Source organism: Cydia pomonella, chromosome 2 (genome assembly GCF_033807575.1).
Source record: "Cydia pomonella isolate Wapato2018A chromosome 2, ilCydPomo1, whole genome shotgun sequence".
Classification (NCBI taxonomy): Eukaryota; Metazoa; Arthropoda; class Insecta; order Lepidoptera; family Tortricidae; genus Cydia; species Cydia pomonella.
Genome location: NC_084704.1, coordinates 33,696,392 through 33,709,174, shown reverse-complemented (window position 1 = coordinate 33,709,174; position 12,783 = coordinate 33,696,392). Strand labels below are relative to the sequence as shown.

The window sequence follows — 12,783 nt, the reverse complement described above, 5'->3', positions numbered from 1 at the left end:
ATTTTAAAGGTCAGCAACGCTCATGTAACACCTTTGGAGTTGTCCATAGGCTACGGTGACTGTTTACCATCAGGCGGGCCTTATGCTTATGCCCTATGCAGTTGATTTCTCAGACACTATTACTCTAACCAAAGAGATTTTGAAATGACAAACATAAAAGATTTTTAATATTGATATGGTCACTATGAGATATTGTTAGGTTAGGTTAGGTTAGGATTTTGAAATGACAAACATAAAAGATTTTTAATATTGATATGGTCACTATGAGATATTGTTAGGTTAGCTTATTACGTAATAACTTAACAGAAGGTCCCTTTATTTTTTGATGGCATCTGATTTCTTTTTGCAGATAGTCCTATTTCTTTTTTCCTTTCCAGTACCTTCTACTTCTTGAATTCCATTATATTATACATATACATGTACACTGATTCATTCACTGCAAATGTAACTTTGTAATCCTATACATTTATATGGGATACAAAAGTTTATTTTTGCAGTTTGTATATCTAGAAAACTGGAGCGAAATTGCAAAATATTTGTGTTTTTCCTTGATTTATACACTAAACACTAACCCCCTTATTCATAAACGTGTACTAAAGTTACGATGCCGCTAATAATCGTTTGTCCCTTTCCATCATACCAATTCGTCGGAAAGGGACAAACGATTATTAGCGGCATCGTAACTTTAGTAGACATTTATGAATAAGGGGGTAATTGTATTATAAATATAAAGCTTCTATGTCTGCTAGAAGTGCCTTAGAGTTTTGATGATCGGTCGGTCAGTGAGTGAGTGACAAAGTGAAGAAACTTTGACTAGTTATAATTCTTAGACTACTGGTTCTAATTGAATGAAATTTGAAATATACAGTGTTTATGCAATGCCTGCTTGGTTACTGAAATTTCAGGCTTTTAGTTTTAACCACAACAATGTTATGGGGGGGGGGGGGGGGGTCGAAAATGGCCTGAACTGCTTTGAGAAAAGGATGGTACGGCTGTGCCGCTTTTTATTCCCGACTTGGCGTAGGCACTGCCGTGCCCCCAGACTTTATATTGACAATTTAGATACAGATTTTTCCAAATATGAGCACACACAATGTATGAACATTTATATGTTATAATTTCCTTTAACTTGTTCCAGATCAAAATCCAAATCGCGGGTCAGACGCGAGAAACGCGAGAAGCGCGACAAATCCCGTCCCTCGAAACCGAAGAAACCGCGAGGCCTACAGCAGTACGACGCCGACGGCAACGTCATCCGGCCTCGCGTCACTTACGGAGGCCTCAGCGACTCCCCTAATGACTGGTCGCCGAAACACAGGACGAGACAGAAGAAAATTAATTATACAGAGATGCCTAATACTGAATCTGAAGATGTAAGTATATGAACATAGTTTACTAATTTTGTAACATTCGGCCTCGAGTCATATAAAGGAGGCCTAACTCCCCTAACGACTGGTCGCCGAAACAGGAGAAGATAGAAGAAGATCGATTATACTGAGATGCCGACCGGTCTGGCCTAGTGGGGAGTGTCTATGAAGCCGACGGTTTGAATCCCGGTAAGGGCATTTATTTGTGTGATGAGCACAGATATTTGTTCCTGAGTCATGAATGTTTTCTATGTATTTAAGTATATGTATATTATATATATCGTTGTCTGAGTACTCACAATTCGAGCCTGCCGTGAGCTTACCGTGGGATGTAGTCAATTTGTGTCAGAATGCCAAACACTGAATTAGAAGATCAGTCAGTACAAAGTCATAAATTTAACTACCCTTAACACTTTTAAACTCAAAAAATGTATGGATCCGCCTTTTTGTACATTTTCAAAAACCGAATCTACAAAAAAAAAACTATGTAATCATCAAACCTGCTCACAAAATTTCACAAGAATCGCTTGAGAATTGCGATCTCTAGAGGAGAACATCCGGAAGTAGTTTCGTCCAAGCCGAAACTTCAATCCCGCCCGTTTACTGAACAAATACCTTTTCTATCGAACAGGAAATGCATAAAGGCAGCGGCAAGCACATGCCCGACAGCTCGGACGAGTTCAAGGTGACGTCGTCGTCCAGCTCGGACTCGGAGCGCGCCGACCCCCGGCGGACCCTCAGCGACCTCATCAAGACCGCCGTCGTGCCGCTCGAGAAGCTGCCCGACGACGTCACCCGGGCCAAGGAGGAGGAGCTGCAGGCGCATCTTAGTAAGTTATGTGTGTACGCCTTTTAACACATTAACTAGCACTAGTCTTTGAATCTTTATCTACACACATATCATAAACCCTCTATGATGCCTTCAAAATCCGTAAATAATGGCCAACATTACTATAAACTGTTTTGTTACAACAAATTTCTTATCTGTGATGATGTTGTAATTGCTTCGTAACTACATCAAAATCGATTCGGTTATGACATTCTAATTTGGAACATCTCTGAAAAAATAAGCAATTCTACTTGACCTCTATTCTATTATCAGTCGAGATGCCTTTTTGTTTGAAATGAAATGTCAATTGCATACAATTTTAACATATCTCGCATGATAGGAATAGGCCCCCGACTATAGTTTGTCTCTGAATTAAAAAAAACTACTAATGCGTGATATGTGTGAAAAAAGTTTTCATTTACCGCCATGTAACGGACAGTTTATCTTTTAATTAGTTTTAAGTATAAAATGAATATATTATGTTGTTTTTAAAGTAACTATAGCAAAAGTTTCGTGTAAATTGAGCTTAAAAAATATTTCGGTGACGCCACCACATATCCGCGAGTTCTGCCAAGAAAGCAACGATGCCCCAACGTTGGCTGTAATTTGGGTTAGTGAATATATCGAATTTCTTTAATATGTGTGTAAACAAAATAGTGTATGTAACTGTTCATAATTAGGCATTAAAACATTCGTGTGATCCTTTTAAGAAATTCACTTCGTTCGTTTCTTAAACCCACACTCGTGTATTTTAATGCCTTTTATCATGTAGCAGTCACATAAACTACTATTAAACTGAGTGACCTCATCAAGACAGCAGTGGTTCCGCTTGAAAAGCTACCTAATGATATCACCAAGCCAAAGGAAGACAGGTCCTCCTTCTTCGCCTTAGGGTCAGTTGCACCAAACCATCTGTCAGAGTTAGACCATTCGCTAAATTTTATTGTATGGGAAATTTCATAGAAGTCTGCTTCGGGACGTTGATCAGGCTGTTAACTATGGTTGGTGGTGGCCCTTAGTAAGATGTGTATACGCCTTTTAATACTTGACTAGCACTGAATGTATCTAACCCTTTGTCAAACACGACCACAAATGCAATTCTTCCTCGTATCCGCATGACTTGTGTTTTGCGATCACATGAGGTCGTTATTTTGTGCAACAAAGATCGTCATTCTGCACAATTTTCCGCCTTCTGTCACCATAACAGCTAGCTAAAGCATGACGTTGCTTTGACATTCGTCGCAATTTCCGACCGACCGAATGTCTAAATTATGGAGTGTGGAATTAAGAGGAGTAGCATCTCTTATGGTAGAACTGTTGCAAAAGTGTCCAGCTGTCAGCTATAAATAATAGTTCCAAATCTCTCCAGAGTAGCGCTAGAGTAGCTAAGAACCTAGGCGTTATTGACGGAGTGAAGTGCGCTGTCTATGATTTGATTTTTGTGTTCAAGTACTCTAGGTATTGTAGCGCCACCTATTTAAAGTTTTTTGATGACACTTTTTGGTACATGGAGATTTCGTTCCTTATCTCCACCTTCCGTAGTCTAAATGTTAGTATTATAACTATGGAGGGTAGAGGTATGGAGAACAATCTACGTGTATGAAAAGTGTCCATCAAAAAACCTTAAATAGGTGGCGCCACGGTACATCGCGAACAAATTTTTGACATTGATAAAAAAAATCAAATGGCTGACAGCGCACTTCACGCCGTCAATAACGTTCATGTCATGTCCTTGTGCTACCCTAGCGGAGAGATTTCGAACTATTATTTACAACTGCCAGCTGGACACTTTAGCAACAGTTCTCCCATAAAAGATTGTTCTCCTTTTCTCTACCCTCCATAATTATAAGTTCAAAAATAGAGATGCGTGCATATTTACTGTGATGAACAAAGCGTGCATATTTACTGTGATGAACAAAGCGTGCATATTTACTGTGATGAACAAAACTAGGCTAAACTATAGTGTAACAATATGCTGGGGATTTTATTGAATATATTTATAGAAAAAAAAACGGTTTTTCATGTTAATAAAAAATATATTTGAAAAATGGAAAGTTAAATATATCTTTTTATTACGTTACTATTTTTTTTCTGAAAGATGTTTAAGTTAAAATACGAGGGTGTAAATTTGATTGAGTTTTGTATTGTGAAATATTATCGCGTAATATTTTTATTAATTTTCGTCTAAGTATTTTTTATAAAGTTGTGTACGGCCATTTCCTAATATAAAAGCGATGATTTCGAAACGATAACTCTGGAATAGTTTTACTGGTAATATATCGTCGTTTTGAGTACTCATAACACGAGTCTTCTCGAGTTTACTATAGGGCTTATTGTGGAAGGGTCATAATACCTATAATATTTATATGTCGTGTCGCAGACGCTCAAGCGGCGGCGGCGGACACGAGGCCGCTGCGAGGCAAGGGCAGTCGCGGCGGGCGGGGAAGCAGGTATATTTTACTTTGTTTTTCTTTCATAGATTTCTAACCGATATACAAAGGTAGAGTTATTGACTGAATCGATTCTGTTATAAGACTGTAAGATTGATTTTCTACTCGGAATTAAATTATAAATGAATGGATGGTTGAATTAAATTTCGTATGCCAAACTAATCGTACTATATGGGCTCTCCACTGTATGGGCTTCCGACTCAAGAGCAATAACTTATTACGAAACGCTTTAATCAATTGTAAGGAATTCGATCAATCGCGTGTCGCCAGAGGATAGGATAAAAGACATCAACGCCTTACTATTTAATGGATAAGAGGTGCGTTGATGTTCTTTGAACTTTCTTTTTATCTACTAAGATTCTTACATAATTTTGTTTAATTTTTTGGGTTTTATAGTAGAAAAAGTATTATTTTAGTCGAGTCATGGAGAAAGTATTGTATACAATAGTGCTTCAATCTCGTACCTTACTTAGGCAACTCAGCAGGCTTGGTTGCCTAAACTCGGTACTCGACTGAAAAGCTTTGTATTATATCACGATTGTATAAAAGTTCTTTATTATATTATTATAGAATATTAACATGTCCGCAGGGGTCCCCGCGGGCGCGGCGGGCGGGGCGGCGGCGGCGGCGGGGGCGGGGGCGGGGCGGGCGGCGCCGACGACGCGCTCGCCAAGCTCGTCGGCGTCAAGATCAAAGGTACGCACACACACACACACACACACACACACACACACACACACACACACACACACACACACACACACACACACACACACACAAACAAACACACACACCGCGCCCTCTTTGTTCTAGGCCTTACAAGGTCGCGGTGTGTGAACGACCTTACTGTTCCCACTTCCGTAATCGTGCATCTCGGAACCATACAAACGTAGGAACGTGGAACGTATGATACGTTCGACGGCAAATAAATATATGATTATCATTATTAAACCGAAACGTCAAATCACGAACTTATCTATATCGATCGTACGAGCTTCGAGCGAACCTCCTATTCACCTCCTATTTCCCTAATATCTACATAAAAAATGCAAGTGAACTATCATATATTATAAACAAAAAATATAAACATAATTGTAAAATAAAAATACCTCCACTTATTTTTAATATACATATTTAAGCTGAAGGTCCCGGGTTCAAATCCTGGTAAGGGCATTTATTCGTGTGATGAGCATGGATATTTGTTCCTGAGTCATGGGTGTTTTCTATGTATTTAAGTATTTATAAATATTTATATATTATATATATCGTTGTCTAAGTACCCTCAACACAAGCCTTATTGAGCTTACTGTGGGACTTAGTCAATTTGTGTAATAATGTCCTATAATATTTATTTATTTATTTATTTATGTACTACGATTAAAACTCAATACGACACCAATGTTTTACACAACATTTTAATACGTTGTTACTCATTAGTATTGTTTTTTTTTTTCAAATATAATTAAGTATAGAAAAAATCTCCATATTCAACAAAAAACAAATTAAAGTCCCATACTCAAACCGATTTTTTTTATTAGATATCATTTTATTTTAATATCAGCATTAACCTTCTTAACGCCACGCCTATCGTACGCATGAAGGTTGATATTGGGCTGTAGCCGCGCGCGTCATATGACGTCTTTGGCGGTCAAAAGGTTAATATCAACTCAACATCCAAAATTATTAATAGTAACATAACTTATAAATTTTTTTTACTAAACAACTAACATATTTACATTATTTACAGATCTAAGCCAAGAACCGATCAAACCCAATCAGGTAAGAAATAATTGTCTTAATTTTTTTTGTTAAAGTAACGTCACGTAGTCATATAAATCGTGACTAAACAAAAAAGAAAGTAATAAATATACTCTGGCACAGTGACCTTGTCAGTAGAAAAGGCAGTAAATAAAATAAAATGTAGGCGCGAATAGTTCACGCACCATAGAAATTCTGATTCTGAATTCACGCCTTTTTCTACTGAGAAGTTGGGTGTGTTTTAGTATAGTAACTTATTTTTTATTTTCAAGATTGAAAGAGAAAAGAAACGCCAAGAACGCGAAGCCAAACTAGCGGAGAAAGAAGCCAAACGCATGGAGAGAATACAAAAGAAGGAAGAGAAGGAGAAACTAAAAGAACTGAAGGCAAAAGAGCGAGAGGAAAAGAAACTTGCTAGGATAGCGCTGCAGGAGAGCAAGCGGATGAAAAAGGTTTGGTTACCTTAAATTAATTAGCTGTAAACTAAAATACATATGTCATTCATGTCAGAACTAAAGTTGTGACCAGTCCTTCAAATGCCCGCGACCATATTAAAACCGACATCTTCAGGTTTCGCAGTTAATCATATAACCATTATTTTCATTCATTCAGTACTTCCGAAAACCTGGAAAATGAGCATTGCACCAAAGAGCCGACAGGCACATAACCCTATTAAATTTGGATGTCTTGTCATTTTATGCTTTAGTCACTAAAGTTAATTGTGTATTTTTTTATAAATATTTTATTCCATTCGCCTTTCTCTAAATTTCGACATCTAAACGATCTAATACATAAATTTTAATAGCCTCGGGTCTTTGCGGCAATTTTGTTGAATTATTTATCTTAGGTTTTGTGCAGTATCGAGGATGTCATTTGATATTTAATAAAAAATACCCGTACTTTATCTTTACTTATCATAGGAGAAGCCAGAATACCCGATATCCGGGCCGGTGGGCTACAACGTGCGGCCGGACATGCGCATGATGTACCCGGGCATGAAGCACCCGGACTATCCCGGTCCGGGCCCGGGCCCGGGCCCCGACCAGCCGCAGAGGTTCCCTACGCAGCCGAGGTTACAGGTAACGTGCACATTTATCACTGTTTTTATGGAATGAAGCGCTACCCTCTATACTTGGTTCGTAATTAATTCCTCTGAACTTAGCTTGACCGGCTATTCAGATATTCGGCCGAGTTGTCATACTTATACTGGGTGATTTCGAGGGAATAAATAATTCATTAGATATATTTATACTCTGTATCTTTAGGTATTTAAATAAAAGTAAACAAACAATTTGTACATTTTCGGGTAGTTATAACATTTGTTGGTTAACCAACCAAATACAAAACCGCCTGGATCTGTTACTGAACGACCTGACTTTAACCTACATCATTTGATCATGTAATGTTTTCATCTACCCTCAACTGGCTTAAGGAGCCATTTGAGGGTAGGTTTTGTTTACTTTTATTTAAATACATAGTATAATTGGATATTATTTGTGTTTTTCCAGGTACGCGCGGAGCTGCGCGGCGTGCCGGTGGCGGGCCCGCTGGCCGCCGACAGCCTGCGGGAAGGTAGGCCACATGTCATACTAACTACGGTTAGGACGAAGGGGACGACCGCTTCTCCATACAAACGTAGTACCCATTTCTGAAGTTGGGGACGGGTGGCGAAAATAAATTATTTTAGAACTTTAATTTTTTACCTTTCGGCTATTTCGATGCAGTTTTACACTACGTCGGTGGCAAACAAGCATACGGCCTGCCTAATGGTAAGCAGTCTCCGTAGCCTATGTACACCTGCAACTCCAGAGGAGTTACAGAGGATTTTTATATCTATTTCTTGGTAAGATATTATTACCGGATCCGGTTCGAAGGACCATAAAGATGTACGGGCTGCTTCCCGCACAGTCTTAAGATGATATAGTTGATAATGATAATTGATAAAACTGCAGTTTCCACCGATATAATGATTTATTGATAACATGATAAAAATGATACAATTATTGAATACACTCCGCGGCGGTCGGACATGTACTGTCTCATATAGGTAAAATAAATGCTGACTGACGGAAAGTGCTGATGAGCGAAATGTTAATCCTTGTACGGACCGTACATTATTTTAGTATTTGACTTGGGCGAAGTTGGTTACCAACAGTGAAGTTCCCTACGGTAAAACTTTTGCCAACCCTGATTTTCAATTAATCGCAACATTGTTAACGAGGTCTCATATTGCACCGCCTTAGAGGATGAAAGCAGGATACATATTAAATCTGTATCTCAGTCGAAGAATAATATTTTCTATTAATTTCAGAATAACAAAATGAATTAAAATTGTTTCGCAGGAACGCTATCCGTAGCGGGCTCCCCGCAGCCCTTCAAGCCCGTCAGCGAAGAGCCCAGCGTCATCACGCGCATGCCACACATGCTCAACCAATACAGGTACATACATACACACAAAATAAACATATTGTAACTCACGTATGGGCAAACTGTTTTCAAGTAATGCATTTTGACCGGTAAGACAGCATTTTTCAACACTTTATAATATCCAGTTCTAAGGTAACTATGATTTGTGTACTAACAATTTTTTTTCTAAGTAGGAACAATAATGACAGCTACATATTCCATTTTATTCGTATAGGGAGCGTGCATGAACTGCAGGAGGCAGCACAGGAGCCGTCAGATTTTTGGCGCGAGGCGTAAATGTGATGTTTATTGTTCCAATGTAGCCCACAAGATGGCAGAACCTACTATGCACAAGAAAACACGTGACGTGTAAATTTACATGTTTATTGTTCCGATTCAGGCCAAAAGATGGCAGACATTCATGACATCCCTGTTTCACACCATGCACGAAATAAAGCACCAGATAATTATTAAAAAAAAACGTAGACAGCAGTTATTTTTTGACACGATTTCTGTTTAATAAATCGAATAAACAAAAAAAAGTACGTGACTTGACCGTGATATCACTTGTGCATTCCATATAAATTCCATAGTGCCTACTCGTTTTTAGTGCCGAGTTTCTTGCCGGTCCATATTGGGATACCCTCCTCCAATCGAGGGGGATTTAAATCTTTGCCCTGGCTGATCTTAAAAAAAGACATTTTGTTATTTTTTTGTGAACTATGCAGCACAATAAGGCGGTGTGTTGACAGTAGTGAGGAAAAGTTATTTTAAAACATGTTTTTTTTTTATTGTAGGTGTCATTTTATTTCTTTTTTGAGATCCAAAATGAGCGCTATTACTTTACACGACTGTTGCAAAAAAAACTAATTTTCTGTCGTCTTCCGATCCAATTTTTTTTTTGTTATAGAAATTTACCCCCTTATTCATAAACGTGTACTAAAGTTACGAAGCCGCTAAAAATCGTTTGTCCCTTTCCATCATACCAATACGTCGGAAAGGGACAAACGACTATTAGCGGCTTCGTAACTTTAGTACACGTTTATGAATCAGGGAGTTAGTGTTTCGTTAATTGCAATTCGTGACTCGGTGCCGTTTATAATAGTTTTGTGTTTGGACAGAGGCCCGATGATGTACCCGGGCGGCGGGTCGCCGTACGGGCCGCGGCCGCAGAACATGATGTACGTGCCGCACCCCGGCCTGCCGCCGCGCCAGTACCCGCCGCAGTACTACCGCCTGCCGCCCTACCGCCTCGACGCGCAGCCCGGCCACGGCCCCGGCCACCTGGCGCTGGGGCCCCGCCTGCTGCCCGCCCCCGGCTCGTCGCACCACGGCCCGCCCGGCTCGTCGCACGGACCACCGGGCTCGCCCTACAGATCGCCCGGGCCTCACGGTCCGCCCGGGTCGACCCATGGCCCGCCGGGCCCTCACGGGCCGCCGGGTTCGTCCCACGGACCTCACGGGCCCCCAGAATCGTCGCACGGCCTGCCAAGAAATTCTCACGGACTCCCCGGATCTTCTCACGGACCCCCCGGGTCTTCTCACGGACTCCCTGGATCTTCTCACGGACCCCCTGGTTCTTCTCACGGACCCCCTGGTTCTTCTCACGGACCCCCTGGATCTTCTCATGGACCTCCTGGATCTTCTCACGGACCCCCTGGATCTTCTCACGGGCCGCCCGGCGCCCACGGCCCACCCGGGGCACCCCACGGCCCGCCTGGACCTCACGGACCCCCGGGCTCATCTCACGGGCCTCCCGGTCCTCCCCACGGCCCGCTGGGTGTCCATGGACCCCCAGGACCTCACGGTCCGCCCGGGTCCTTTCACCGCCTACCGGGACCGCACGGGCCGCCTAATTCAACCCACGGACCCCCTCATGGGCCACCAAATTCCTCGCACGGACCTCCGGGACCGCCGGGCTCGTCGCACGGACCGCCGGGCTCGTCGCACGGGCCCCGCGGCCCGCCCGGCTCCTCCCACGGCCCCCCGGGGCCGCACCCCCCGGGCGCGCTGCACGGGCTCCTGCGCGGCCCGGCCGGCCCCCCGCGCCTGGCGCCGCACGTGCCCGGCACGCCGTCCCCCGGCCCGCCGAGCTCCGCCTCCCCCGTCGCGCTGCCGCCCCGGCCCGCGACGCCGCCCGCCAGCGAGCCCCCGATCAAAATCAAAGCCGAGGTGAAGACCGAGCCCGAGTACCACTCGCCGGTGCAGTCTCCGCCGCGGGCGTCCCCCGAGCCGCCGCGCCATCCCAAGATCAAGGTGACGGACAATAAGGAGCGCCGCCCGCGCTACCCGCTCGGGCCCTACGCACCGCAGTACGGCCCCTACGGCCCGTACGCGCCGCCCGCGGAGCAGCAGCTGCTCCTCCGCGGGCCCTCGCCGCTGCAGCGCATGCATCAAAACCTCCACCAGTTTTTGCCCGAGAAGCCTGAGCCGGCGCGATCGCCGCGAGCCGAAGCGCCGCACTACCTCCCGGTGCTGCGGCCAGGCGCTCCGCCTTACAACATTCCGTTAATGAGAGCGCCCGGTCCGGCCGCACCGTACTATCCGGGGCCGGACATGAGACGAGAGAAACCTCCTCCTACCCCACCCCCGGACAAACCTCCCCCTCCGGAAGTCCCCGCCCCGCCACCTCCGGCATCCGTGCCCGTTCCAGCCTCTATGCCCGTCACGGCCCCGGGACCGGTAGCCATGCCACCGGCGCCCATGGACGAGGCCCCCGAGCCCCCCAAAGGCCCCGACTTCGTGAAGACCGAGCCCCCGACCGAGCCGCAGGGCAGCGTGTTCGGCGGTCTCGTCAGCTACTTCTCGAGCCAACGTGAGGACGAACTCGACGCGTAGCGACCTGTACATACTCTATAGTGATCTATTTATATATCGATTCGATATTACGTTTGCGTAATTAGCAGATTAAGTTGAGGACTTTTTGGTCTCGAATAAAATGTATTATTTCCGGTTATGTTTAAGTGAGATTTATTTATACAGAGTCGATAAGTACTTACGATGTATCTCTAAATACGAATTTTATTAAAGAATCAAATCGATTATTTCTTTTTGCAAAATAAATGTTTTCTCCTACAATGTGTCTTGTTATTTTTAATGCGTTAACTTAATAAAAAATACTTATGCCGCACTTAAAATCGTATAAGCAAAACTCTTCTAGAGCATTGATGTTCAAAAACAGGAACAAACTAATGAAATTTAATATTTGCTGAATTGGCAATTCACTTAGAAAGCAAGCAATTTGGTAACTATTATGTACATTGATTTATTTATTTCAATAACAATAATATAATTGGACCAGGGACTCTTATTTCAAACAGACAAAGAATCATACTGTCTTTGTCTTACTATATAGCACCCAAAAGAAAAGGATAAGAGTATAGTTTTTTTTTTGTTTTTTTCGCCGCTTCCGACAAGACTTGTGAATCTGTCCTTTCTTTCGTTTATGATTAAGCACCTTATGGAGGCGCATAGCAACATCTACTGTAAGAATGTTTTATCCTTCACGGCACAGTCTTTAAGTATAATGAGAATTCATCAGAAGGAAAATACTAATACTATAATAAAAACAGGCCAAGTGCGAGTCGGACTCGCGCACGAAGGGTTCCGTACCGTTATCTAGAAATCACTTGTATGGGAGCCCCCTTAAATATTTTCTGGCTTTCACGGGCACACGCGTATAGCATATTTAATTTGATCCTGCCATCTATGTTACCATGTCGTTACTAAAAAAATCTTAATTTGGACTATATAGACTGTTAAGCCGTTTCCGTCAGTAGAAAAAAGCGCCAAATTAAAAAAAATGTATGCGCGAAGGATTATTGTCCCATAAAAAAACTTGAAATTCGCGCCTTTTTCTATTGATAAAGTTGTATGACAAACTATAGATACAAAACATCGTCACCCAGATTTAATTTCGTATGCCTTATAAATAATTATAAAGGTTGGAGCAATTTTCACTGCACATAACACC

The 12,783-nt window shown here is 42.6% G+C and overlaps 1 protein-coding gene across 2 annotated transcripts in view; it reads left to right on the top strand.

The window, feature by feature from the left end:
* Nucleotides 1–11,888, top strand: part of LOC133515448 (remodeling and spacing factor 1-like) — a 35,624-nt gene extending 23,736 nt beyond the window's left edge. The window contains exons 17-26 of one of the 2 annotated variants that reach the window (XM_061847992.1): nucleotides 1,139–1,373; nucleotides 1,999–2,197; nucleotides 4,577–4,646; nucleotides 5,236–5,342; nucleotides 6,394–6,425; nucleotides 6,677–6,856; nucleotides 7,325–7,483; nucleotides 7,913–7,976; nucleotides 8,747–8,843; nucleotides 9,932–11,888. In XM_061847992.1, coding sequence (XP_061703976.1) covers nucleotides 1,139–1,373; nucleotides 1,999–2,197; nucleotides 4,577–4,646; nucleotides 5,236–5,342; nucleotides 6,394–6,425; nucleotides 6,677–6,856; nucleotides 7,325–7,483; nucleotides 7,913–7,976; nucleotides 8,747–8,843; nucleotides 9,932–11,648 — 2,860 coding nt within the window. In that variant the 3' untranslated portion in view covers nucleotides 11,649–11,888. Of the gene's footprint in view, nucleotides 1–1,138; nucleotides 1,374–1,998; nucleotides 2,207–4,576; nucleotides 4,647–5,235; nucleotides 5,343–6,393; nucleotides 6,426–6,676; nucleotides 6,857–7,324; nucleotides 7,484–7,912; nucleotides 7,977–8,746; nucleotides 8,844–9,931 lie in introns of both variants that reach the window. The other variant, XM_061847991.1, reaches the window with a different exon arrangement.
* Nucleotides 11,889–12,783: the final 895 nt, after the last annotated feature.